This window comes from Syngnathus leptorhynchus, chromosome 19 (assembly GCF_054491065.1).
Source record: "Syngnathus leptorhynchus isolate UIUO chromosome 19, UIUO_Slep, whole genome shotgun sequence".
NCBI lineage: Eukaryota > Metazoa > Chordata > Actinopteri > Syngnathiformes > Syngnathidae > Syngnathus > Syngnathus leptorhynchus.
This window is the reverse complement of record NC_141213.1, coordinates 1,137,761-1,163,510: the sequence shown is the minus strand read 5'-3', so window position 1 is coordinate 1,163,510 and position 25,750 is coordinate 1,137,761. Positions and strand designations below refer to the sequence as shown.

Here is a 25,750-nt window from a genome sequence, read left to right as displayed (position 1 = left end):
CACCAAATTGTTCGCTCCAAAACTTACAAGATGTCTGCATAGTAAGCACGTGTTTTTCTTTTTCTTTGGCTTTTCAGGTGAGGAGACATGTGCCATAACCACAGAACCAGAAATGGAACCTCTGTCCACTAGGTGACAGGCCATGACCAGAGCGAGTACTTTTAAGTTAGGGTTGTTGTTTTTTTTTGTCAGTGATGATGTCACAGTAGGCATTTCTAATAAACATTATTTCAGTCAAGTTTTTATTTTCAATATTGATGTAATATGCAAACTGTTAGAGTTGCTTCCAGTAATATCCATTCTGGGAATGAAACCTCGTTATTTTGATGAACATGTCGGCCTCCCTAACAACTGTATTTCTATGTTGTTCAAAATGTTGGCTTCATGCAGCGTTTCTTTTTTTTTTCTTTTAATGGGTGTTTCTAAATGGAAAATGTTTGAATGGCGCGGTGTGTATGTGCGTTGTGACACAGATGTGTGTGTGTGTGTGTGCTTTATTCTTCATTTCCTTCCAAGAAGATTGCCTTTCTGAGGGATGCAGCAAGCAAAGGCCAATTTGGTGCTAGAAAGTGCAATTTGGCTTGCTCCTCAGGAGATTTGACATTTTGCCACAAGGCACTTAATGAAGCATCTCCATACATGATCAGCTTTTAAAAGCCAAAGCCGAGTAAGGAGCGAGCCAGCAAGCAAAGCAGGCGGCTGCCGCTGGTTTGAGATGAGCACGCTAATGTACTCTAATGTCTCCATCTCGCCTGCCGTCACATTTCAAAACATGAAAATGGATTTCACAATTACTCCATTTGTACAAAGAACAATCATAGATTTTTCCCACTCTTTGAGTCTCATTTGACTTGTCACTCAGCAGTTTTAGAATCAACTTCACAAAGGGTCTGTTTGCTTTTATCCAATTGAGGTAGACGTGACTTGACGAGTCTTGCGGCTTGTAAAAATAGGATGATGAGCAGTTTCATTTAATCATTTGATCATAACTTGATTTGTCCAGGTGAGGCAACTGAGAATAGATTCCTCCTTTGCCATGCTGACCTGTCTGCAGATGGTTTGAATTGCAAAAGGGGGCAGGAGGTCACAGTTGCCATGAGGTGCGATGTCAAAGGCTGATGATCCACATTTGATTGCTTTGGGCTTTGGGTTACATGTGCGAAATGAAAGTTTCAAGACACGAGAGGCCGACCGCTGCAAAAGAATTACGATCGGGCAAAATCACGTGTCCCCTGTGGCCATCCCCGAGCGCTCCAATGGATTGTTCTCCAAGGAATGCTTCGTGTTTACATGATGTATGCCATCACGTCAACGGTCCGAGGTGTGTGTGTGTCACTAGATGCCAAAATAATGTGTTCCCCTGTTTTAGTCTTAACAATATCAGATGAACCAAGATAAGGGATTATCCAGATTATGTCTAGAGCCTGTCGCCATGGTGACCAACAGGCCATGTGACCAACTTCTTCCATGGCTTTTGCATAGCAAATAGACTCATCAATCCACGTCAATCTTTGGTGACGACCGCTGTGGCTCAATTTTAGCTGGCTTTCTGCGGGACAGGTTGTGGCCATGTCCTCGTTTTGCATGTGAAAGCCAAACGTAGCTTCATGGGGATTGGTGAAAAGGAATCAGGCTGACGTCAACCAATCCCAGGAGTGATTTTTTTTGCTTATGGCTCCTTTTAATGTGGCTTCAAAGCAGAACCCACACGGGAATTTGTCATTTCTTCCCTTGACATCAATCAAAGCTTTTACTGGTTTGCTTCTTTTTTTTTATTATTAATGTGCCGCAGTAAAACACGCTTGGATCACAACAACTCAAGGTTGACTCATATGAAAGAGGAAAAAAAGTGTTTTGACACTCCAGGCTCAATGCACCTGTCGTGGAAAAATGACAAACCTGTGCTACTTTCATTTTTCTGTGTGAGTGAGTGAGTGAGTGAGTGAGTGAGTGAGTGAGTGAGTGAGTGAGTGAGTGAGTGAGTGAGTGAGTGAGTGAGTGAGTGAGCATGCATGCATGCATGTTTGTGAGTGAGTGAGTGAGTGAGTGAGTGAGTGAGTGAGTGAGTGAGTGAGTGAGTGAGTGAGTGAGTGAGTGAGTGAGCATGCATGCATGCATGTTTGTGAGGGTGTGTGTGAGTGAGTGAGTGAGTGAGTGAGTGAGTGAGTGAGTGAGTGAGTGAGTGAGTGAGTATCTGTGAGCGACGTTCTGGCTGCCACTCCTACTGGCTGAATTTGAGTGACAAGGCGACTGATTGGTGGACCTTCCTGCCACTCTTATGTGAGTTCCTCCCACTAGGATGAAATCCTCGGAGCCTTTTCGGGAAAGCCGCTGTCAGTTGGTCCGTTCGTCATTGCCTGGGAGACGCCTAAATGTTGCTCTGCGGACGACTTGCCGTGCTGGGACTTGCGCTACTTTGCCAAGGTGAGTTCGGCCTAACATTTTTCTGTCAACTAGACGGCTATAAATGAAGGTTTGCGAGACATTTACTTTTTAGACGAAATTTAAACCCATTACATAACCTTGACGTCGGAAAGATGTCAGACACATACTAAATATATTTGAACAAATGTAGCTATTAAAATGTATTGTTCATAGCAAACCTTTGCAAAATTAAATTATATTATTTTTTTAAACCTTTAAAATGTGATCTTGTTGGTCCAGGATGTGAAACTTTACATCAAGTGTTTTGGGATTAAAAAAAAAAAAAAAAAAAAGGTTTCAGTAACACTCTCATACTTATATTAGCTGTGGATATAATTACATCTATCTCTTGCTGTTACAATTTACCAAAATTATGAAAATTGAATGTAAATTAAAAATATATGTATATTATCCAACCATTACAAACATGAATGTGCAAATGTTTTTAATCATGTCACATGTTGAAAGAATGTAAAATATATAGATACAATATTACAAAAATAAAATATACAGGGTAACTATTTTTAATAGAGAACACAACGTACAAATATGTACATACTTTTAATGTAGGACATATCAAATACTAAACAAAACAACCTGCTCAGCAAAACAAACAAAATAAACATCACTCTGTTGCGGGCCTTTGGATAGTCCCTTTGCCAGTGCTGGAGCCTGTTTTCATTTTAAAGTCATGGGTGTCCATAAACCAAAGCTCTTTGAAAAGTGAAATGCTCTTTGAAAAGTTAATAATAGCCGTGGAAATGTAGACGCTTGCGGCGGTTGTTTCGTGTCCCGTGTTATCAAAAAAGAAAAAAAAAAGTCTGCGGTTCTTCTTAAGCATGTTGTCTGTTGCTGCTCCAGGCTTTGAGGAAGGCGGCGGCGGAAGTGACGACTCGTGTGACAACTTCACGGACCTCAACCTATCCCATTGCTTCTTGGGCACCAGCCTGTACGTGCGCCTGTTGCTGTACACGCGCACCAACCCCACGTGCGGACGCGAGCTGCACCATCGGCGCTTCCCGTCCGAGCCGCTTTTCAACCTTTCCCGTCCCACCGCCTTCGTCATCCACGGCTACCGGCCCACCGGCGCGCCGCCCGTGTGGATCGACCACCTGGTGCGCCTGCTGGCCGAGCGGCGGGACCTCAATGTCATCGTGGTGGATTGGAACCGGGGGGCCGCCAACCTCAACTACCTCACCGCCGTGGCCTACACCAGGGAGGCGGCTCACAACCTGACGGCATTCATTGGAAGCATGCAGGTACGAGGGGGGGCCAAGATAAAGGTTCTCGGTTCTGATGACGACAATCAAGTGTGATGGTGTCAAACGTGGCCTTTGTTAAATCGGTGCTTTTGCTCCGCAGGAGGAAGGCGCCTCGCTGGACTCGGTGCACCTCATTGGCGTCAGTCTGGGGGCGCACCTTGCCGGCTTTGTGGGTGCCAACCTGAAAGGAAAGATCGGGCGCATCACAGGTATTAATCTTTGCCGGGTTCTTCAACATCCACAACATCTTGTGCGTGAAACCTACTGCACTCCAGGTTTGGACCCGGCCGGGCCTCTTTTCAACAGCGCCACGCCGGACGAGAGGCTGGACCCTTCCGACGCCATGTTTGTGGACGTACTGCACACAGACATGGACTGTGAGCATTTGAACACTTTCATATTATTATTCTAAGGCTACAGCAACAATACTTTCCAAAAGAATCTATTTTCCTTTTATACTCTTGTGTTAATGATCATCAGCTTGCCTTCATGCAGTTCACTGTTGTGCCACAAGAGGGCAGATAGCACTAAGATCTACTGGAAATATGTATTTAAAACCATAACAAAAAACACTAAAACGTACAATGGGAATATCATTTCACATACCACACTACATTATATTATTTTATTTCATATCATTTTGTAATAATATAATCTTAGGACAAAAAAGGTGAAATGAATACAACTAAGTAAACTCTGAATGTAATATGACATTGCAGCATTTGGCCTGCGGGGTGCTCACGGTCACGTTGACTTCTACGCCAACGGCGGGGCCGACCAGCCCGGCTGCCCCAAAACCATCTTTGCTGGTACACATAAAGACGTTTTGGTATTTGTGTTGCTGAGGTCAACATAACCACAAGACCCCCCCCCCCCCCCCGGCCAACAGGAAAGTCTTACTTTGTGTGCGACCACCAGCGTTCCATGTTCCTGTACCTTTGCGCCCTCAACGGTACGTGCAGCCTGACGGCATACCCGTGCACCTCCTACGCCGACTTCCTGGATGGACGCTGCCTGCAGTGTGAAGCCTTCAAGCCCGCTTCCTGCCCACAGCTTGGTGAGACCCCTACACAAGTTCCAAAAGTCAGATTAAGTTAAAAAAAAAAAAAACGGTGTTTGTCTTCGTTTTTTCAAGGCAAAGTAAAAAAAAAAAAAAGATTTTTCCCCCTGGTGGATGACGTTTATCCTCTCATGTCCAGGCTATGACGTCATCCAGTGGCGGGAAAGTCTTCTGCAACTGGGACAGACCAAAGTGTATTTCAGCACCACCGCCTCGCACCCTTACATGAGTAAGTCTGCCTGTAAGGGAAAAAAAACAAACAAAAGAAAAATGTGGAACCACAAAATGGATGTTGTGGGTTGACAGAGATGAACTACAGAGTGGACATGGTGACGTGGAACCAGTACCTCCGCTGGGGGGTGGTCTACATCCGCCTGCATAGCGGCAGGAATGTCACAGAGGCCCGCGTGGACCAGTGAGTGGTCTCCTCACAAAATACATGCCAATGCATTCTTTGACATTTCTATTCCACCAACAATTTACTTCACTACTTCAGAGTCTTGTGACGTTAGTTCAACCAAACGTGTTTTTTGTGCAGCAAGCTTCTTCGCTTTGAGCAATTCACGTCCACACGTCTTCTGGCCCAGTTTGACGAGGACCTGCCGCACGTGCACAAGATCTCCCTGCGCATCAGCACGGGAAACGTGATCGGGCCTCGTTACAAGATCAGACTGCTGCAAATACGACTGACGCCGCTGGAGCACCCGCAAAGGTCAGAACCTCCGTGATTGTTACACCAATTACCTGTGGCACCACTCATGTATTTCCTGTTCCCGCACAGGCCACTGATGTGCCGCTTTGACCTCTTAATGGAGGAAAACACGGAGGTGGCGTTCCGGCCGTCATCATGCAATTCTCGGCTCTGATTTAGCGTGCTCGGCGGGCGCGATGACAACCCATGCAGTGGGCGGAGCTATAATCCAGACGGATAAACCGACCACACGGACCAGAATGAACTTTGTAATAATCGTCATGGAGATGGCCAAGAAAGACAAGCAGAAAAAATAGAAGTGAGGTTAACTGTTAGCTTACCTGGAAACGACGCTATCACATGATGCCTTTGAGACAAGTTATGCAAACAATCAACACAAGCTGTTGCTGGATAGTCGTGTGTCACGGGAATGAAAAGGCGGCGAAAAGTGCGATACAAGCCAAAGGTCATTGACGTACCTGTGCCCGGCGAGCTATCGGATCGACTCCCGAATTGGAGGGGGATCTCCAAAAATTGTGAGGCAAGTTTCATGGGGAGACAGAATGACTCGGCATCATGTTTGGAGCCAGACGATAATCTGGCCCTTGATGGGATTGAGGTCAAATTAGGCCTTCTTACTGTCATGTACAGACATGTAGGCACGGTGTCAATTTGTGCTCAAACTTCTTTGATGGATTTAGCGTGTGCCTTTTATCACTTTTTCTGTTTCATATTTACGTTTACAAACGACACACAAAAGATGTTGGTGAAGTTTGATTTTTTAAATTTTTTTATTTTGCTTCAACAGAACACGTCACAACAGATTGAAATAAAGTTAATCTGCTCACATATCTCACATGTGGAATCAAAGATCGGAGAACTTCATCCTTGGCCCGATTGCCGTCTTAAGGTCCAACAACTCCTACGTACTGTACTCACTATAAGACAAATCACTGCGAAAGCAGCGGGGGGCATCACCATCTGAGACCTGCAAGGGGGGGAGAAGAAAATTGAGGTCAAGTCAAGTGGCTGCAGCTCTAATGCGGATCACCACAGCGGCGTCGGATTTTTAGCCGCGCGGGAAGCAGAAACAGGATTGGACAAGCTGGACGCTGCGGTCGGCGGGTCTTAGGTCAAAGCCAGCCATGCGCTTGTTACACAAGCCGTCTAAAAAAGACCAGCTGAGCTGCAGGAGGGAACATCTCAAACATACTATTATGCAATTTGGCCATGACTGAAAGACATCCCAGTGGCAGCCTTGACGAGGGTGGTGACTTTTTTTTTTTTTTCCCTCCTCGCACTCTACAAACACAAAAATAAAGCTTACCTGCCTCATTGTTGTGGTTTTTGAACCTGGACATCGGGCCGGCGTTAGTCCCGTATGCGCCTCCTCGTCTGGGGCCCTGCACGAAGACACACCACCGGCTTAAATGCGGTCCCCCGCCGGCTGGATCCCGCGCACTCACCGCGTTGCCTGTCCTGTAGTCCCGCTCGTCTTCAAGCATCACATTGGGGGCGCCGCAGCGGACTTTGACGGGGGAGGGCGGGCCACTTCCCGGGATAGTGACGGTGACGCCCTCCAGACGCTTCTGACGCCGCCTCTCAAGGTCGTGTCTCAGGTCACCGGGGCCATGCGGCGTCTGGAAACGACACAAAATGGCCACGGAGCGTCAAGGCCGAGCCTGCCGGCGTCCCGACGGAAAGTCGACTTCACCTGCGCGCCGCTCAAAGCGGGAAAGAGCGGCTGGATGTTGCCGGGCGACGGAGCCGTGTTCATGCTGAGGATGACAAAGACGAAGGTCACGGCGAGGTGCATCGACACACGTACGTGACGTGTCGTACTGCTTTTGATCCGACATCACAGAAACGTACTGCGGCGATGAGAACCTCTGGTTCAGCGTCAGCCCCGTCACCGTCTGGTCACGGCCGCGTTGTGGCGCAGAGAAACGTTTGTTCAACGTGATGCCGTGGCCTTTGAAGTACAACTCTGCGACACGCGCGCAAACCGTCAAGACGTGGCCTGTGACTTCCGGGATGTGTGATTCTGACCTTTGACATTGTGCACCAGCATGATGATTTCCTGTGCAAAGGCTCCCCCGCGCGCGCCATTGCTTTCTGGCACGTCCCCCGGCGCCTTCGGGAGGGAATCCGGACGCCGGCGACCCACATTAACCAAGTCCATGGAGAGCTGGCGCTCTGCAGAGTAACACGGCGAGCTGGCGGGAAGATGAAGACAGCGTTTCATCATTTTGGTCTTTGCTCCATGGATCCTAAAACTTTGTTTTTTGCACTTTGGATTTTGGCCAGATGCCACAAGATGGCGGCAAAACGCCCACTCCTGAGATTGTCACACAGCGTCGCCCTTCATGCTTGCCATGTTCTAATCACCTGTAGGTTGTTAATTTCAAAAGAAAATATCGCAACAGGGGCCAGCCGGCAGTTCCGAGGTTGAAAGTTTGGATCTGGTCTCGGACTTCCCCGTGTGGAATGTGCAAGCTGTCAGTCATATCGCTGAGGTGGGTTTTCTTCAGCTTCCTCCAACATTCCAAAAGTTAGTGTGACAACTAACTTGGCTTTCTGAGGTGTACGCCGCCTTTCAATCACGTCAGCAGGGAGAAGCTTCAGCTCACCTGTCACCAAGGATTGGGGCGGATATGCTAGCAGAGCGTGAAGAGAAGTTGAAGTGTTGCACAATCTTTGGGGGAGAGGCACTTGTGGATTTGGACTATTTGCTTCTGGGCAAGATCTCTAAAAGCTGGGTGGACTGCATTTTCAAAGTCCACTAGTGAAAACAAAGATCCAAAGTTGAAATGTGGTAACACCAAAGAAGAAACGTGACTTACCTGTTCCTGACCTGTCTTTTAATTTGGGCCTGCTACGTTAGCTACGCTACGCACAACTGAGCTCAGGTGACGCTGGTGAGACAAACGCCATGCCACGCAATGACAGCGTCCCGTGCAACATGGCGTGTCCACAGGAAGTGGCGAGACAGGCCGGCTTGCAGTTTTCGCAAGGCGGCGGGCAGCGCAACCTGAGCTGAAAACACGTCAAGTGAGCGCTGTCACGTCCTCCTGACGTTTGAGATCTCACATCACAGCTTGGTGGTGATGTCACTTCCTCCCGTTTGCTCTCGTACCTTCAGAGGGTTCCGACTGACTGACGAGCCAAGCGTACAGATTATCTTCATTACTCCCTGAGGTGGTTTTGTACAAAGTGTGATGTCACTTCCTTCTCTTGTCCCGCCTTTGCTGGCTAGCTTCATCTGACTGACATGTTACTTGCAGCTTTTGTCCTCCTGAAGCTTGTCCGGCAGATCACCTGATCCGAAATGCCATCCATCTTCGGGTTTTACGGTAACGTCCGTTCTTCTCGTTGTCCCGACGAGCATCTCATGGACAGTATGTGCTCACATCACATCTTCACTCGTTAAGTAACAATCTACTGTTTGATCCTTTTGTCCTTCCTCCCGATGGTTCTGTCTGACAATGTCGGACACTCTTCACGTCTGCCGTTGAAAGAGGACAGCTCGTCACACTGAAGGACGGATACGCGTGATCATCGCGTCTGGCGTTGAAAGAGGACAGCTCGTCACACTGAAGGACGGATACACGTGATCATCGCGGCAGCGCCTTTGTTATCAAGGTGGTCTCCTCAGCATGCAAAAATGTCCATCCATTGCTGCGTTACTGTTGCTGTACATGCATTCATTTGTTCGTTAGCATCCACAAGAAATGGTTTGGATGGAGGTCCATGATTGTTTGAGTGCTCCTTTCAGCAAACGCCGATGTTGCTCGGTGTCAACGATGGCTTGTGTGGACCGCTCTCCTTCGGCTCCTTGATGTGAACGAGTTGAACATCAGCTTTATTTTACTTTTTGTCTGGAAGGACCTCCATGAGCAACTGTTGCTGGACCTAAAGAATCCTGAAAATGGTCGTGTGAAGGGAAGAAGACTGTCGCTCTTCATCCGTTGAGCTGTTAGCAACATCCATGTTTGGATAGAAGGACATCCAAGTACTTCTTGAAATGAGGACAACTTGAAGAATGCTCCTATGTCTCCATCTTGTGTTAGACTGCTGAACATCGGCGCCCTTGTGACAATTCTTTCAAACAATCAAGAAAGGTTTGCCTCTGCTCTTCAAGGCCGCTCCTCCGTCATTGGCCACATGTTGCCGTCACATGATGGTGTTTCTCAACTTCCTCTTTGAAGGCATCCGATCCAATTCTTGCTATTTGTGTGCAAAAGGCTTTCTGGTCTCTGCCGTGGTCAAAAGTGGCTTTCAAGAAGTCATCCTGATTATTCAACTCCATTCCGAGAAGGAAGGTTCCACGTTTTAGTAAATTAGCGAGCCAACATCTGAATAGCAGGTCCACCAACTAAGATGTGGGAATGTACCTTCCTCTAGGAAGTTGGTTAACTTCTTCTCTTCCCCGTCATGTTCACCTTGCACTTGATTCCTGGTGTCCAGTAAATACTTCCTTCTCAAATGGTCCTCCAGAGGTTTCCTGGATCGGCATGTCATTTCGTGGCTGTTCCGAGGTGAACGCATTTGAAATGCGCCGATGCAGCAGAGAGGTGCAGCAGTGGCTCACATCAATCCGGAATCCATCTTGTCTAAAAAACTTTCATTGGCAACCTGTAGCAAAAGCATTCCACGAAATTCCAACTCTTCCTGTGGCGTCGTGAAGCAGCTCGAGTGAAGATGTGATGACATCAGAGCATGGGATGAGATGCTCTTTTACGTTTCAAATCCAAAAACATCAGAACAGGCCACGTGAGGTTTGCGTTCCAATTGCATTTCTTGTTTGCTCCCGAAGGATATCGAAGACCTATTGAAATGTTTCGGATCCAATTTCATTCAATCTTCTATCACATGACGCACATTCCCGATGTCCAAGTCACTCATCTACTTGCCAGAAAAACTTGCCCTCGGCGCTATTCTATCTTCTCGGTAAAACAAGGGAATACTTTACCTGGTGTGCAAGATGGGCCGGCTCCTGTCCACTTTGATGGTGAGAGTTTCCTTGGTGACCACAGTCATGTTTTTGGACTCTGATTCTTCCCAGAGGTGCGGCCTGGGCTGGTCCACATCTGGAGCGCTCTCGTGCAAGCCCCGCTCCAGACTAGCAGGGCGGACCTGCTTCGGGCGTCTGTCGTCTTGCGTCCAGCTGGGTTCTTCCTCTACCTCCTCAGCATTGGGGTAACTCGTTTCCTTTTGGGATTTGTATCCCGCTCTGGGCTCCTCACGAGGAATGTTTTGGTAGCTCAGAGAGGACTGCTGAAAGTTTGTCCGGTTCCCCATGTGACTGACCCTACCTCTGGCGAGGTGAAGACCGCCTCTCCCTCTATTGTTTGTGGGGGTGTCTTGTCTGTCATATCTTGCAAAGTTTGCCCCTTCTTGCGGCGGGGGGCTCCTCCTGCTTTCCGAGCCATCCCCCCATTTATCAGGAAAGTGGCGTTTTCTGGAATCTTCTCGGCCATCCGGCCCGTTATTTGAATTCCAGAATTGTTCCTGCGAGGAGCACGCCGCATCGGCATGTTGGTGCCTCCAGTGAAAATGGCGCTGTCCACCATTATCCAAGTGTTCCCGGCGCGGTCCTTTGCGGATGCCTTGGAATCCGTGTTCAGTGAAGTGAGGCGTTCCCGAGTCGCGAGGCTGCCTGCGGAAGGTTCTGTCAACTGTGGCGGCAGCTGAATAGCACCGATCCCCAAAATCCTTGTTGTCCCGTCTGAACCTGTGACAGCGAGAGGACACGTCATCATCAGCAAGAATAAGCAAGCAGAAGGAAAGACGAAAATATCCAAAAGTCTTTGTCGCTCACGAGGAATTGGATTTTGTTGTGATTTTACCCGCTGTGATGGTGGCCGTCCATTTCTCTTCTCGGCTGCTTTAAGGGGGGCTGAACATCATCCTCTCTTTGCCGGCTTCTATTCAGACCTTCAACATTCCCTTCTCTTCTGCTTCCTCTTTGCTCCTCGGATCGAACAGTGGGGCTGGCATCTCGCAAATGCCCCTGGCCCCGCCACCCATCCCGCCTCCAGGCTGGGGCTTCCTGCGAGTGGTCCGAGTGACTGCGAGGCAGCAGCGGCAACGGTTCCCTACGGAACCTCGGCGGCGAACACTGTGACCTTGCTCTGCTGTTAACATTCTGAATGTCTTCTCTGAAGCCTCTTCTTTGTCTGTCTGCATTGAACCCGCCATCCCGGTGGGGGGAGCTTCGTGGGACACGGTGCTCCTTGAAATCACGTCGAGGTGACGGCTTCCGCAGAAAATTGCCCTCCTGATTTCGCTGACGCCAAAAGTGATCCTGTGGAGGAGAGGATCTCTTGTGGGCTTCTGGGAACATGTCCTCACCAAACCTGCGTTCTTCATTTCTGCCAACGGGCCTCCAGTCCAAAGGTCTTCCGTAGTGTCCCGCTGAAGCTCTGTTGGGTCCGTGTTCGTCCCACGGGACTCTCCTAGACAGCAGAGCAGTCACAATAAGTACAAGGAATGTTTTTGACCAACGGCACTTGTCGCTTATCGTTCCATGCACCTGCTTTGTTGCAACGGCGACATCTGTCGAGACGTTCCGGCGGCCTTTGAAGAGCAACAAAAAGTTAGAACAAAGTCAACATAGAGGTTTTGCGCATTTTTCATTGACGACAGAAATGTCACAGCTTGGTTGAAGGAGTTAGTGGAATTTTCAAATTGTTAAGTGTTAAAAGTTAAGAAAAACAGCATCTGTCATTTGAAACAACTGTTTCACTAATGTTGCACGCGGTGAATAGTGTGCGCTGCTTGGAGCGGATCTCCAGTTAGCATCCAAGCGAATGTTAACGCTCCCCCTAAAACTTCCGTCTTTCGCACACTATCGAAAATACCACAAGACCTGTCCCATGGAATATATTCAGATATTTTCCAACCCCCAGGAATTAAATGCAAAGCGGTGGCAGAAACACGTAAATGAACACGTGAGCTAATGCTAACTGGCCTTTGAAGTACCTACCTGCGACTCCCGAGACGTCCTGCGTTTAATGCCGCAGTGGCAACCCCAGCGCGGTTTAAGATAGCGATTTGTACACACGAATGAAAATTCAACACTCGATTATTTGAGTCTGAGCCCTATTTATTGACACAAGTAAACGCCAAAGTTGCTTTAAAGCAACTATCCTGCCCCAATTGGCGGAAAATGGCGGAACGCACGAACGTGTTTTTGATCTGTTTCCGTTTTTTCTCTTGTATACAGGTAGTTGTCAAACGGCGCGTACGCCCACTAGCGCCACCAACTGGTATGGAGTATCAGCCAACATTGTCAGCCTCAACTGTGAATACTTTTAAATCCAGGTGATTGAGTTCTTTCAAAGCATTTTTTTTCTTGCCCTGTACATTCTTTTCATTTATTTTTAACTTTTACTATTTTGTTAATATTATACAGTATATTGAATTAATTATCTTTGTTTCCATGTCCTCACAATTCATGTAAAGTGTGTTTGTTTTGTGAGTTTGTTTTGTTGAATTATTCTGTTGTATGATTGCCAACAGAAAGACACACTTGATAGCTTGATGAAGTTTATTGATGCTATTTTGCAGTAATCCATGCATGGCGTGTACAATTCTATATTCGACCAGTAGATGAGACACTTTATGTTGGCCTCGCAGCCACAATCAGCGCAAAGCTAGAGAGTGTATAACTATGTTTGTCCGCTCCTCACTCACTCCTACGTGGCTACTTTGAGGGGTGCTCGAGGTTGAAGGCCTCAGAGGTGACCAGTGTCCACGAAAGAGGTATATTTGGGTCGGTAGTGGGTAGCGCGGAGTCGAGTAATAATAGTGCATACTACACAGTGCAGCGAGTGTGGTTAATCAGTGCCTTACAACTACACACACACACTTGCAAAAAAAAAAAAATGGTTTCAAACTTTTTTGCGGCTAGTGTGCATCTCAAAAGTGACATTTTGAGTGACTCTGGTCTGCAAAATGTCCGGGGGAGCCAAAGCTACAGCGTCCAACTCAAAGGTATGGAGAAAGCAAGCAACGAGTGCATCCGCTAATATCTCCACTGGCTACGTTTTCTTTCCTGTCTACGCTATTTACACAAATGTGCCAGCTGGAAGGCGATTCAAGTGGGCGCCAGTAAAGATGGCGTTCTTTTCAAAGATCAAACATCACAGAGATAACAAGAAATGAAATACATGTTAGTATACAACTTGTCTCTGGATTTAAGACTGTCTTACTGCCTTTCCCACCCACCCCATCCCATCCCCTAAATTCTGACTGGCCTTCACCTTGTTTTCTACCACCCGGCACTGATGGCAACATCCCGTCGCCCGTCGTTAAGAATTCTTACAAATTGTCAAATTGCGATGTGTCATCATTCAATCGCTAAATCAACCGGTTTGGAGTTGGTGAACAAGCTGTGTGGAGTTGATGCGTGGTCACGTTGGGATGTTCTGTGGTGGCCGTCAGGTTGCACAAGGATGAGCGGTGGCTGTTCCTGCAGGGAAAATGATGATCGCTGCTGCAGCTGCAGTCGGTTGAAATACCGAGGATGCAAATCTCCTAAAAGGATGGACGTTCCACGGCGTCTGTAAAACTGAAAATAAAGTCCCTATGTTGTGTGAACGCTGAACACTCACAAAGCTTAAAAAAATCTTCCAGCCGTCGTACCTAGTCCTCGTGCGGCTGCTCACGCATCCACCCGGCCGGGGCCGACGCCGTGGATGAGCGGCGAGGATTCGGCAGCGGTGCTGCCATACGCTTGGATCAGGAGATTCTCGTTAAGGTCGCCCACACCGCTGCCGGCCCGCAGCTTGGCGAAGGGGGCCGCCTGCGGTTCCACGTCCATCGTGTCCCCCAGGGGGCAGCGGTCCGGCCCGTCCGCCACCGGTGAGAACTCCTGAGCGCTGGCCGGCTCGTCCCGGGACACTGGACTGACGGACGGACGGACAAGTGCGATACATAAGTGCTCATGTTGGAGCATTGAAGCTATTTGTCACGCTAACGGCGAGCTGTCCCTCACCTGACGTCCATGGACTGGACGCCGTCCGACAGCTCGTCCACGCAGCTCTTGCTCTCCAGCGGTCCCAGCAGAATGACGGGTGCCTCGGCAGGAGTCGGGGCGTCCTCTCCTAGGACGAGCGGCGCTATGTCGGAGCTCGCGTCGTACACTGTCAACACATCAGTTGGAATTCAATTTCTACTCCGAACGATTCTTATGCGAGTAGAGTATTAGTGCCACCTGACTTTGATCAAGCCTCCCTTAAAAATCACAAGTTCACTGCGGAGGTACCTGCAGCGTCAGGCGGAGCTTCCACGTCACTCTTGCGTGTTCTTTTCATGATTTCTTCAATTCTCTACAACAGAGCAGATGGGTGAAGTGACAAGAAGAAGAAGAAGAAAAAGCTTGATGCACGCAAAACGAGTCTTCCCCCCTGACCTTCTTCCTCAGCTGCCTCTCCCGCTCCTCCTGGATGTGAAGCTGCTCGCGCTCCCTCCTCTTCCTCTCGGCTTCTCTTTGGGCTCGTTGGAAGGCCTCCTCCCTCTGATGACCATGATTTAAAAAAAAAAAAAAAAAAAAAGCTCATGCACTGAAGAAATGCAAAATTCAAGGGCCGGCAAAACAATCACAAAGCGAGCGAAAACAAAAGCGGACCTCTTTGTCCAACTCCTCCTGCATGTTCTTCCATCGCTGCTCCTTCTGCCGACGTTCTTCCTCCTCCCTGCTCTTCCTCTCCTCCTCGCGCCGGGCTCGCTCCACCTCCGCCTGCTGCGCCGCTCTCTCCTGCAGCTCCCGGGCCTCTTGCTGCCTCCTGTGCTCCTCCTCGGCTCGCAGCCTATGGGGACGAGCTAGCCGTTTCAAAATGCATCGATATGAAATGAACATGTCAAACAGGATGCGGACTGACAGCTCGTCCTCCTGCCGCTGCCGCTCCTCCTGCTCCTTTTGCATCCGAGCCAGGCGGCGCCGCTCGGCCAGAAGCCGTGACGCCTCCTCGGCATCCATGGTGCCACCGACGCTGCGGCCCGTGGGCGTTCCTGGGGACTCTGTAAGTGTGGGGGGAGGACATACGACAATTGGCCGCCACATCACATATTTTCTTTACTTTTTTTTCTGTTTGAAGTCATTTTCCGCTCTTCACCTGCACACAATTCCCTGCTGGTAGATTTGGACATCTTCTTGTCAGAGTTTTCAGCACATTTGGCTGACTTCCTGTCCAGGGTGCCGTGGTGAGCCCGGTCATCGCCGACGGGAGTGGTGGCCCTCTGCCGGAGAGGGGAGGGCGGGTACTGGCCCGGCGAGCAGGGCGACTGAGCCCGACTTCTGCTCGCTCTCATTCTAGAACCAGAACGGCGGCTGTGTTGATCATCCAATAATGATTCAGTGCTATCGTTTCAAATTGTGTTTACCTTTTTGGCGTAGCAGAACCTTTACCGTTGGCTCTGAAGGATGAGCTCCGAACAGGTGCGGCAGGAACTTCTCCCTGCACGTGACATTTACAAATGATACAAGTGCTGCATCATCAGGCAAGACTAAACTTCCACTGTGTGTGTGTGTGTGTGTGTGTGTGCTGACCGTGGGCGTTTTGGCTCGAGACGTCTCCTCGGGGAATGCGGCGATGCTCCTGCGGTTGGAGGAACTTCTTTGAGGTCTGTGCTTGTTGGAAGAAGCTGCTCGGTGACACACGAGAACAAATCACATCATTGGAGAAGAGTCGAATGAGTCAGTCATGAGTTGCAAATTTGTGGGTCACCTGTCTCCAACGAGTGGAGGGCAGCGGACGAGTTGGACAGCTGCTTGCTCATGGGTTGGTCTGACGGGGTGGGTGGAGCCAGGAGTTCACAAGCTGACAAACAAAACACGAGAACGTCACAGACGGCGAGTCGGCCGCAAGTCAGTCAGCGAACTCGACCGAGAGCTCGGAAAGAGCCGACACCCAAAATGACAGATGAGCCGTGTTGACGTCACCAGGCTGCCACGGTGATGAAGAATTTGCTTCATCGTGAATTAGATTAGGACGTCGCTGAAGGAGCGGGAAACATCATCGACAATCACGTGACATTTCAGGACGAAGTCAGTCATTCGCAGACTGAGTTGAAACGAGGCGAAGCAATGTACACAAATATGAAACGGTCAGCTGTTGCAAAGGGCTCCCTCAAGTGGTATGCAAAAGAATTTCGGAAATCACTGTTCTAACAGCAACCTGGACACTGATGCTATTTGATTCTGCCATGTTGGCGCGATCGCGTTACGGTTAAATGTCAATACTGAACGTGTGTGTGTGTGTGTGTGTGTGTGTGTGTGTGTGTGTGTGTGTGTGTCAGTAAACAGCATCAGGACAGGAAGAGACAGAGCCCTTGGTCTAAGGGTGGGGGAAGGGGGAACCTCATGACAACATCCAAACATACATTGGGCAGGTAGGTGATGTCATAGCTGTACCACACATGTGAACACAAAGACAGAGAAGAGCAGAAGAGCTACAGCCACATGCAAAGTTGGCGAGGATCAAGCTGGCAGTGACGGGGCGGGGTCACACACGCTCACGTAAATTGTACCGTTACGGGCTTGGCAGGTGCCGGAAGCAGCGGGGAGCACATCGGAGGCGATGGCGTGGCCGGGAGGGCTCTTAGTGTTACCTGGCCCACAGGTTGGAAGCAAAAGCGTTACGCTCGCACACACGCGTGACAGGGTAGCAAACTTTCATTCGATGATGTGTTCGCTTCAAACAGGAAGGATTCAAACACCAAACATGAGATCTGGGAGGCAAACGTGCGAAGCACGACACCATCGTGTAACTTCAGGCATGAATCGAAAGAAGGGGCAAGAAATGCGCAAGCCATTTTCAAAATGGCGGCCGGCCACAGAAGCCACATATGAGAAATCAAACGAAGCCGACTTAAGGACAACAAACCAAAAGGTCGTCACGTAACCCATGATGTCCCAGAAAAAGACGACGTGCACGCGCAGGTCTCCGTCCTGTAATGGCGGCCGAGCTTGTGTCGCAGTGAGCCGAGCCGCTGGGCGGGTCGGCACCGGGACGGGCCGGGAATCAATTATTGACCGCGATGTTGCCAAAGCGTCACGTGAGGGGCCAGCCTGGGACACGTCCGAATGGGACCCCTCGTTTGTTTTGGGGAAAGTAACACCAGATGAGAAGGACGAGATTTACATGGCGCTGGTGCGCTAAATGTTACACGCGACCTTTTCCACACGCACGCACGCACACACCTGTGGCACAATTCCGAGGCTAAAAGATGACTAGAGGAGCAGAGGAGGAGGAGGAGGAGGAGCGGGGAGACAAAGCATCGCCTGCAGCGCAGCCTCCACACCCTTTCCTCCTCCTTCTTTGTCTCCTCTGTGACCTCCGGCTCCCGTGGGTGACACTCACCCTCCACGCCATCCGGCGGCCCCCCCCACGTCCATCGCTTGGGCCTGTTGTCCAGCTGGTCGTGGGCGTCGCCTCCTCCCCTGCGCTCAGCGCCGCACCCGGCTCTTCGTCGCACCAGGGCCTCCAGCCTCTCCTGCTCGTTGCGTTCCGACACGGGGAAGAAGAGACACTCCCTTACTGAGCCATCGCTACGGCGACGCAGGCCTGGCGATGCGCAGGGTGACAGCTGCGCCATGGTAACCGCATCCGAGCAGTGGCCTCGCCCCTTCGCCGTGTTCCCACTGCTTTGCTTTAGCGTGAAGCTCGCCGCTTTGACACCAGAGTAGCGAGAGAGAGAGAGAGAGAGAGAGAGAGAGAGCATGGCGGCACACCTCGCTCACTTGCTCTCTCTATTTCTCTCCCCTCCCCCCTGCCTCACTCTCCCCCTCCCTTTCCCATTGCCTTACCTTCCACACTCATGTGATACACAACGACACATGTAACGTCCCCATGTGAAGACAAAGTAACGTCCTAGCATGTTGTAATGTCCCCTTGTGGAGACTAGAAACAGGGAAGTATCGATACTGGCCTTATTTTCAGATATTGGGTACTTGACGAGACTGCTGATACCAGCAATGATACGTAAGGCAATGAAAAAAATCTGACATCATGAAAATTCTCCTCAGCAGGAGTTAGCGCTATACTGCACCAGTTTCATACATTGGCAAAGCTTTATCTGCGTCAGAAAGAAGGAAAGGTCTCACAATCAGCAATTTTTTACCTCATTGTGTTAGATGAGATTTTATAGATGAAATGGACTAGAGGACTAGAGGGGGCGCCAGTCCAAGAGTACTGGACTCACTCTGAAAAAAATTGGTGGAACATATGCGCCACTCACTCACAAATATGAAACAGGCGTCACGTTCCCGTAAACACCTCGCGATACGGTGATGATGAGGTCATCGCTTGTCATTGACGAGTGGGGGAGCAGGAGGGAGGGTCCTGGCAGGGATGCAAGCTCGCCAACAGAGGCGCTGAATTAATGGAGACGCTCCCTGAAGACCAGACAGCCTCAGGGCTCGTTAACCCGTCGCACAACACCGGCTGTTGTGTGCGCAAAACACACTTGACGCCATTTAAATCATAAAGAGCAACACCCCCCCCCTCCCCTCTCATCAGCATGTGATTTTCAACTTTAACCCTTCAGTTAATGATGTCCCCAAAAAGAAAATTCAAAGTGACCTCTGACCTTCTCAGCCTTCTGCTGTCGCTGTCGTTTATCCTCGGCCGCCAGGCGGCGCTGTTGTTCCTTTCGCCTCTGGGCCGCCATCTTGTGCTCTCGCTGCTGGCCGCTGCGCTCCAGCTGCTGCTGAGCACGACGATCTTTATCTCGCAGTGCCTCCGACAGCTCTGCGCACACGCAAAGGAGCTGCACTTTTCCACATGTTGCAACGTATCCTTCCATCATATTTGCAATCCAGTGAAGACAGTATTGCTGTACATCAGTTGCAGACAAATATTTTCCTCATTGGACCAATTGGCAATCAATAGCAGAGCACATACAAAGATTTTGTCGGTTGCTTTATGCAAGGTCAGGTGACATGCAGACAAACAATGGCCTAGGCAGCAAATGGTCAAAAGCTGACCTGTGGGGCTCCTCTGACTGGAGGGTGACCGACAAGGAGATGCCTTCCTATTGGTCGGTGGGGTCTTAGGAGGCGGGTCCAGAGCTGTAATTTTTTTTTTCATAACATGATTCATTGTGCTGGAAGGGAAGGCAACGATGTAAATATGGAACATAAGCCGAGAGACGAGAACGTGACGGAGTTCACACGTGAACCTGCCACACACGCGTTCGTCGACATCCAATTAATTAACATCATTTGTCAATCAAGACATTTTTTCCAACCACTTTCTGCACACTTGTAAGACAACTTTTGGCCTACTAGCACTAGTAGCATGTAGTTGTCCTTGCTAGTGAGGCCAAAGAGAGTATTCGAGATGGACAGCATGAATATGGAAGACATTCTTGAGAGCTATTTGAGCATTTCTTACAACCCACTGATGCCCAACAAATGGTCAATGTACTAATTGTCTTACTAGTGAGGCCAAAGAGTGAGTCCTCGAGCTGCTCCAAAGGCTTTCCCTAATTCCATCTTGTGCATTTTAATGACCTGAAATGAAGAAAAATAATTCACCTGTCAGAGCAATCGGACGAGTCGGAACCACTTGAGTCATGATGAGGATGAGTCGGGCCAAACCAGATTCTAGTCCAAGAACACTTTGGAAGCACTCGTATGAATCAGCCTGGAAGAGTGAGGATGAGCGAGGGATGCTATGAAAAGGAAAGAGGAGAGAATGGATGATGAGGAAGGGAGGGAGGACTTCCGGTCTGTTTCCCTTCGCTTATCACCAGCAGGTTCAAATTTAGCTGAGGATTAGATACTAACGACACAATAGATACTCAAACGTTTAAGAAAAACAACAACAACGAGTGGAACACTTTAGTCACAGTTTCACTTCGTCACAATGTGGTCTATTATTAGCTTAAGGTTAGCGCGTCACCATACCTCATTTGAATATTCATGAGAACGTCACTCGTTAAGCCATCAAAACGAGAAGAAACACCTGGCAACTAAATAACGTCAACATTTGATAATAATCATCACGACGACAACAACAATGTCAAACGGATATGTTTTGAATTCGACACGTTTTTTTCCTCACGTGTTCTCATTTACCACACGTGCCAGGCAGCAGGCGAACCCCTGGCGGCGCCGTGACGTCACGACTGGCGTTGGCGGAGGGTACGCAATGACGTCACTCAAACGTGACTTGACCTCCAAGCAGTTTATTCGCACGATGTCAAGTTTGTTTCATTTTTTTAATTTAGTGTGAAAAAATGATTGGAATAAACTACGTAATCTTACTTGAATTTCTCTTTGGTAATCGTGTCCTACTTAAATAGCAAGCGTGACAATTATACATCATTGTTCCTTTCTATGAATGCAACTAATAAATTAACAGTAATCAATTTATGTTCATCTCAATAATCTTTCGAGCCTTTCATTGTATTGTAGCGGTTATGTTACAGCACTAACTTAGTCTTTGACAAATTTGAATTATAATAACCTATTTTTAAAATAAGATATAGTTTTGTGGAGTAGACTTCATTATCTATCAATCTTTGTGGCAATTTTATACAACTATCGAAAAACTCGTTAGAACGTCTTTTTAGTAAATTAAAAAAAATCTCATGCAATTAGAGTTAAGATTGTTTATTAGACACCCATCTGTCACACATTGGACATATTATTTATTAGTTACAGCATCACGCGTTCCCTGGAGGCTACTGCCTCTAAAACTGAGGTGCAGCACCCCCTCTGGGCCAGAAGGGAGCAAAGTCCCTATTGTCAAATGGTGCAAAGGAGAAAAAAAAAAAGTCCATAAATCTTTTTACACAGATAAAGTGAGATTGAGTGAGGTTGTCCCGGCACATGTGGCGAGGTGTAAGAACTGAGCAGAACGAGCAGCAGTGATGCAAAACAAAAGGAACACTGTACACTCACACACACAAAAAAAAACACTTTCTTGTGAAGACATTAAATGAGCAGCCTTGAAATGATTTCCTTTTTTTTCCTATCTATGTATACGCCAGCATTGGAAGCTTTTAAATTTTCTTTTCACATGGAAACAACTAATTCAGTTGTATTTAGCGTCAATAGAGTTTGATTTAACCTTTAATAACAGTTTGTTTTAAAACATTTAGGTGCAACTTTTATACACTATACAACTTAAAGTAGTCATAGCATGTAAAGTCAGAGTAAGTTTATTAAGCAAGTAATATTCTGGAGCAGGACCATTCTCAGATGGAAGTCACAGCAAACATGAAGTGAATGAAGACGTCACGTGGGGAAGACAAAAAAAAATGGTTTATGTGTTTATTGGCGAATCCAAAGATTCTGAAACTCTTAAATTCCACCAAACGTGAAATGATTATAAATACACTTTTTAAAAGGACTTCATGATTTTCCAGTCACACACTCCTCCCAAAAAATGCAGGGGGGGGGGGGAAAAGAAACACGTTGAGCTGGTTCTCAGTGGGAACAAAAATGTTTTGTTTTCTTTCATCAATTTCACATTCAACAAACATGTTGACCGATGAAAGACAAACACACTTGACCATTTTTATAAGGGATTCTATAAAATGAATTTTTTTTTAATTTTAATAAGCACTGTGTGGGCTCAAAAATATCCCTGTTGGATAAACGAGTGTGTATGTGTGTGTGTGTAAGTCTTTAGATCTGCAAGAGAAGAAAAAGCAAAGTTGAGCTGATGTGACATCATCATGAGGCCAAAAGAAGATAGACAAAAAAAACCACTTGCGTCATCAATGTCTTCATCGTCATCGCCAATGTCGTCAAACTGGATCTCGTCATCGTCTCCGGGACCAAACGTGTCTGTTTCGTTGATTTTGGCTAAAAGATAAGAAACAATTGAGCAAAAAAAACCAAGAAACAACAGGCAACTGAATTACCTTAAAGATTTGACCTGTTGATCTGATGCCCTCACAGTATCAAATTATTCAATTGAACCAATCATCTATTTTGTCATGTGCATATGTATCTCTGCCGTACACACAAATGTCCGAAGATACTCAGACAATGTTAATGACGTCATGAAGTTGTGTCAACCCTCATATCGGTCCATTCATGCAGCTTTTGGTCCGTGTGCGTATCTCACCGTGCTCTGGGAGCTCGCCATACGCTTTCAGACTGCGAGCCTCGTCGGCGTTGTACTTGAGGATGACGTCGGCCTTGTTGTCCTGCAACCAGATAAACGGTCGTCAAGCCGGGAGGCTCCAACGACAACAAAACGGCAAGCTTGCGATGCGATGGCCGGCACCTGGTAATCTCTCAGGCCCACCAGGATGATGTCCGACGTGTTGATCCACACCTGGGCGCACGTCACATGACCACATGCTCAACTCAACGATCCATGAGTGAGGGGGTAGTTACGCGAGGATGCCGACTCAGCGTTTACGGCAGGGGTGGTGTGTGTGTGTGTGGTCACCTTTTTCCGGAGCTTTCCTCTGATGTGGCAGAGCCGCTTGGTGCCATCAAAGCACATGGCCTCCAAACGGCCGTTCCCCAACATTTTTATCACCTGAGCATATTCTGTAAGGGACGCGAATGGAGGGAGATGCAGATTGAAAAATTAAATACATTTAATGAAACATTCTGAAGCATGGCTGCCAGAGAAAGAGTGCCAATATTTTGAAGCCAGCTCTCACCACTTCATGACTTATGTGATATGATGAACTTACCCTGTCCATCTTCTTTGAACACCAACTCTCTCTTCTCAGACTCGTTTTCATTCTTTCCACGCCGCCGATTCTTTCCTCCCTTACCTGGAAGGAAGCACATTCGGCACAACACGGGTTCGTTGGACGAAGTGGTGTTTAAACATGTCGCTTCACGAAAACCTCCATTGAAAAGATGTTGAAACTCAACAGGTCCACCGTGAATTAAAACACGTGCACACACAAACGTATGTTGGCTGGCGTTTAGAGTTCAGAACCGTGGAGTAAAAATACATCAACTACACGTCTCCTTTTCTGGTTCACAAGCACAGCAAGAGTTAAAACCTCATCAAGTTACGACTTCAGTAAAACAAACAAACAGGAAGCTAATGAGATATGTACGGAAGAGGATTAGGGCCAGTGAAGAAAAAAAACGAGGGGTGACAGGATTCTGACTTATTCTCAGAATTCTGACTTTAAAGTCAGAATTCTGAGTTTAAAGTCAGAATTCTGACTTTATTCTCAGAAATCTGACTTTAAAGTCGGCACTATTTAACTAGTCCGTCGTTAACAATGTAGCTTGTCGGCAAACCGACCATTGGTTTTTCTTCACAAAATGGAACATCAGCTCGTCAAAACCCAACAAGAGACACGGCGTCAACAACAACAAATACTGTAATCTGCGGAGCTAACTAGCATTAGCGCCGACTCGTCACGTTTTTCCGTCGTAGCCGCGGCGCGCTCCGAGACAAAAGCCGCCTCACCTTTATTTTTGGGCATATTCTCTCACGTTCAGACCTCGCACGATTGCCGATGAGGTTCACAGTTCTAGTGCGCATGCCCATGGAATTCTGTGTCCGTGAATACTTCCGGCTCCACCTCTATGTCCGTGACAACTTCCTGCCGGTCCGCGCGGGGCTCAATGCTAGCACGTGAATCTGATGCGATTGGCTCCAGTCGGCTCTGATGCGTTTGGCTCCGGCGGCTCAAGTATTTTAAAACGTCGTTGAGAGATGCCTGCAAGCGTCTGTGCTGTTTCTGAATCAGCTCTGAATCTGACTTTAAAGTCAGAACTCTGAGAATAAAGTCAGAATTCCCAATTTTTGACTTTAAAGTCGGAATTCTGACTTTAAAGTCGGAATTCTGAGAAAAAAAGTCAGAATCCTGTCACCCCTCGTTTTTTTCTTCACTGGCCCTAATCCTCTTCCGTAAAAATCTCATCGAGTTTCGACTTCAGTAAAACAAACAAAAAGGAAGATAATGAGATATGGAGGCCAAAGCGGGTGTGGTGAAACTCAAAAGTAGCTCGCCAAGGTAAACGGCACTATTACTAGTCCGTCGTTAACAATGTAACTTGTCGGCAAACCGACCATTGGCTTTTCTTCACAAAATGGAACATTAGCTAACAAGAGACACGGCGTCAACAACACATACTGTAATCTCCGGAGCTAACTAGCAATAGCGCCGACTCGTCACGTTTTCCGTGTCTGACTTGTGTCAGTCGTAGCCGCGGCGCGCTCCGAGACAAAAGCCGCCTCACCTTTATTTTTGGGCATATTCCCTCACGTTCAGATCTCAAGTGGAAAGTAGTGGAAAGCGTCAAGCTAGTTGCTCACACGATTGCCGATGAGGTTCACAGTTCTAGTGCGCATGCCCATGGAATTCTGTGTCCGTGACTACTTCCGGCTCCACCTCTATGTCCGTGACAACTTCCTGCCGGTCTGGGCGGGGCTTAATGCTAGCACGTGACCCCACGAAAATCATCGCTGAATGGGGCTGTAGGTGAATGAAAAAAAACCGTATTATAAACTGTTGAAAATAAGAATAATATATTAATGTAAATAACAAACTCATAAATCATGTACTTACGGGGATTATGAACATCAGCATAAACGATGATATCTGTGGCACAATACATAAACATTACATCATGTTTTACAAATAACCTCAGTGTATTATAATAAACTTATTGTATGATAATTATTATACTGATGAAATACTAACATTACCTACCTTTAACCATCTCGGAACAGTATTCAACGCACTCTGACTCAGCTGATCAGAGCTCCTGCGCTGGCCTGTCCTCTTAGTCGTCTGTCCCAAACTAACTTCAAACTTGGCGGGGAAAAGGTCACACCTATGGGGTCATGTGACGCGAAAACACTCTGCTAAAGCTAATGATTGGTGGAGAAGGTTTGTCTTCATCAATTTACACATTGATGGCTCAGGGGGCCACGGCCAGGAGCCAGTAGATGCAGGCTCTTTTGCAGCTCAATTTGCGGAGATGTCTAGGCCCAGCAGCAAACTATTGAAACTCAAATTAGTGCATCAACACCTAGCTAGCTACCTGCAGACTATCAAAGCTCATCTCCCAGAGATGTCTAGGCCCAGCAGCAAACTATTGAAACTCAAATTAGTGCATCAACACCTAGCTACCTGCAAGAAGCTCATCTCTTGGAGACGTCTAGGCCCAGCAGCACAAACAGCCAAGATGGGGCCAAATACATGAAAGTCAAAGTCTGCTAACATGTACAATAGCATAACATTACCCCAACCAATATGTAAAGTGAAAAATACATCCCCCGACATGTTTCCAGCCAAAATGGCGACAATTTGAACAAAAGTCAACAAGGCGACATTATCAAGCAATTAATACACAAATAA

At 47.8% G+C, this 25,750-nt stretch overlaps 4 protein-coding genes across 10 annotated transcripts; 1 reads left to right on the top strand and 3 right to left on the bottom strand.

Annotated features, from left to right (window-relative positions):
- The first annotated feature begins 2,280 nt into the window (after positions 1–2,280).
- Positions 2,281–6,647, top strand: lipib (lipase, member Ib). Of its 2 annotated transcripts, XM_085939415.1 has the most exons (10): positions 2,281–2,424; positions 3,286–3,683; positions 3,787–3,895; positions 3,962–4,063; positions 4,406–4,495; positions 4,576–4,743; positions 4,886–4,975; positions 5,053–5,161; positions 5,285–5,458; positions 5,528–6,646. In XM_085939415.1, the coding sequence occupies exons 1-10, from the start codon at positions 2,373–2,375 to the stop codon at positions 5,610–5,612; spliced, it is 1,377 nt and encodes a 458-aa protein (XP_085795541.1). In that variant the 5' UTR covers positions 2,281–2,372; the 3' UTR covers positions 5,613–6,646. The 2 variants fall into 2 exon arrangements, with proteins under 2 accessions (XP_085795541.1, XP_085795540.1); XM_085939414.1 differs by having other exon boundaries at positions 3,787–4,063; positions 5,528–6,647.
- Positions 6,215–12,669, bottom strand: LOC147041468 (uncharacterized). Of its 3 annotated transcripts, none has more exons than XM_085939411.1 (10): positions 12,426–12,669; positions 11,973–12,016; positions 11,287–11,895; positions 10,410–11,171; positions 7,487–7,653; positions 7,310–7,424; positions 7,152–7,215; positions 6,904–7,077; positions 6,769–6,840; positions 6,215–6,425 (listed from the first exon to the last, which is right to left on the bottom strand). In XM_085939411.1, exons 2-10 carry the CDS (start codon positions 11,993–11,995, stop codon positions 6,360–6,362), a joined length of 2,052 nt encoding a protein of 683 aa, XP_085795537.1. In that variant the 5' UTR covers positions 11,996–12,016; positions 12,426–12,669; the 3' UTR covers positions 6,215–6,359. The 3 variants fall into 3 exon arrangements, with proteins under 3 accessions (XP_085795537.1, XP_085795538.1, XP_085795539.1); XM_085939412.1 differs by having other exon boundaries at positions 7,325–7,424; XM_085939413.1 differs by having other exon boundaries at positions 6,219–6,425; positions 6,765–6,840.
- Positions 12,670–13,686: 1,017 nt separating this feature from the next.
- On the bottom strand, positions 13,687–20,514 carry map7d2b (MAP7 domain containing 2b). 3 transcript variants are annotated; one of them, XM_085939146.1, is made up of 17 exons: positions 20,355–20,514; positions 20,046–20,119; positions 19,885–19,958; positions 19,431–19,514; positions 19,034–19,194; positions 17,806–17,938; positions 16,171–16,263; positions 15,993–16,087; positions 15,827–15,900; positions 15,559–15,755; positions 15,325–15,463; positions 15,072–15,252; positions 14,856–14,960; positions 14,709–14,772; positions 14,439–14,586; positions 14,087–14,349; positions 13,687–14,012 (listed from the first exon to the last, which is right to left on the bottom strand). In XM_085939146.1, the coding sequence occupies exons 5-16, from the start codon at positions 19,112–19,114 to the stop codon at positions 14,106–14,108; spliced, it is 1,554 nt and encodes a 517-aa protein (XP_085795272.1). In that variant the 5' UTR covers positions 19,115–19,194; positions 19,431–19,514; positions 19,885–19,958; positions 20,046–20,119; positions 20,355–20,514; the 3' UTR covers positions 13,687–14,012; positions 14,087–14,105. The 3 variants fall into 3 exon arrangements, with proteins under 3 accessions (XP_085795272.1, XP_085795270.1, XP_085795271.1); XM_085939144.1 differs by lacking the exon at positions 19,885–19,958 and having other exon boundaries at positions 19,983–20,119; XM_085939145.1 differs by lacking the exon at positions 20,355–20,514 and having other exon boundaries at positions 20,046–20,271.
- Positions 20,515–21,597: 1,083 nt separating this feature from the next.
- Positions 21,598–24,791, bottom strand: eif1axb (eukaryotic translation initiation factor 1A X-linked b). Of its 2 annotated transcripts, none has more exons than XM_085939585.1 (7): positions 24,627–24,791; positions 23,111–23,194; positions 22,858–22,961; positions 22,690–22,740; positions 22,528–22,609; positions 22,171–22,262; positions 21,598–22,088 (listed from the first exon to the last, which is right to left on the bottom strand). In XM_085939585.1, the coding sequence occupies exons 1-7, from the start codon at positions 24,640–24,642 to the stop codon at positions 22,083–22,085; spliced, it is 435 nt and encodes a 144-aa protein (XP_085795711.1). In that variant the 5' UTR covers positions 24,643–24,791; the 3' UTR covers positions 21,598–22,082. The 2 variants fall into 2 exon arrangements, with proteins under 2 accessions (XP_085795711.1, XP_085795712.1); XM_085939586.1 differs by lacking the exon at positions 24,627–24,791 and adding an exon at positions 23,851–23,999.
- Between the last annotated feature and the right edge of the window lie 959 nt (positions 24,792–25,750).

Bases quoted from the DNA above. Each gene is read 5' to 3' on its own strand.
- map7d2b (XM_085939144.1), bottom strand. The intron at 15,901-15,992 runs GTCAGCACACAC...TGTCACGTGCAG, and splicing joins CTCGAGCCAAAACGCCCACG to GGAGAAGTTCCTGCCGCACC. The intron at 14,587-14,708 runs GTACCTCCGCAG...ATGTGTTGACAG, and splicing joins AGCTCCGCCTGACGCTGCAG to TGTACGACGCGAGCTCCGAC.
- lipib (XM_085939414.1), top strand. From the start codon at position 2,373: ATGTTGCTCTGCGGACGACTTGCCGTGCTGGGACTTGCGCTACTTTGC. The intron at 2,425-3,285 runs GTGAGTTCGGCC...TTGCTGCTCCAG, and splicing joins ACTTGCGCTACTTTGCCAAG to GCTTTGAGGAAGGCGGCGGC. The intron at 4,976-5,052 runs GTAAGTCTGCCT...GTGGGTTGACAG, and splicing joins CGCCTCGCACCCTTACATGA to AGATGAACTACAGAGTGGAC.
- LOC147041468 (XM_085939411.1), bottom strand. From the start codon at position 11,995: ATGTCGCCGTTGCAACAAAGCAG. The intron at 11,896-11,972 runs GTGCATGGAACG...TCTGCTGTCTAG, and splicing joins TCGCCGTTGCAACAAAGCAG to GAGAGTCCCGTGGGACGAAC. The intron at 7,216-7,309 runs GTACGTTTCTGT...TGTCATCCTCAG, and splicing joins CAGAGGTTCTCATCGCCGCA to CATGAACACGGCTCCGTCGC.
- eif1axb (XM_085939585.1), bottom strand. The intron at 22,962-23,110 runs GTAAGTTCATCA...CGTCCCTTACAG, and splicing joins GTTCAAAGAAGATGGACAGG to AATATGCTCAGGTGATAAAA. The intron at 22,610-22,689 runs GTGCCGGCCATC...ATCTGGTTGCAG, and splicing joins TGGGCCTGAGAGATTACCAG to GACAACAAGGCCGACGTCAT.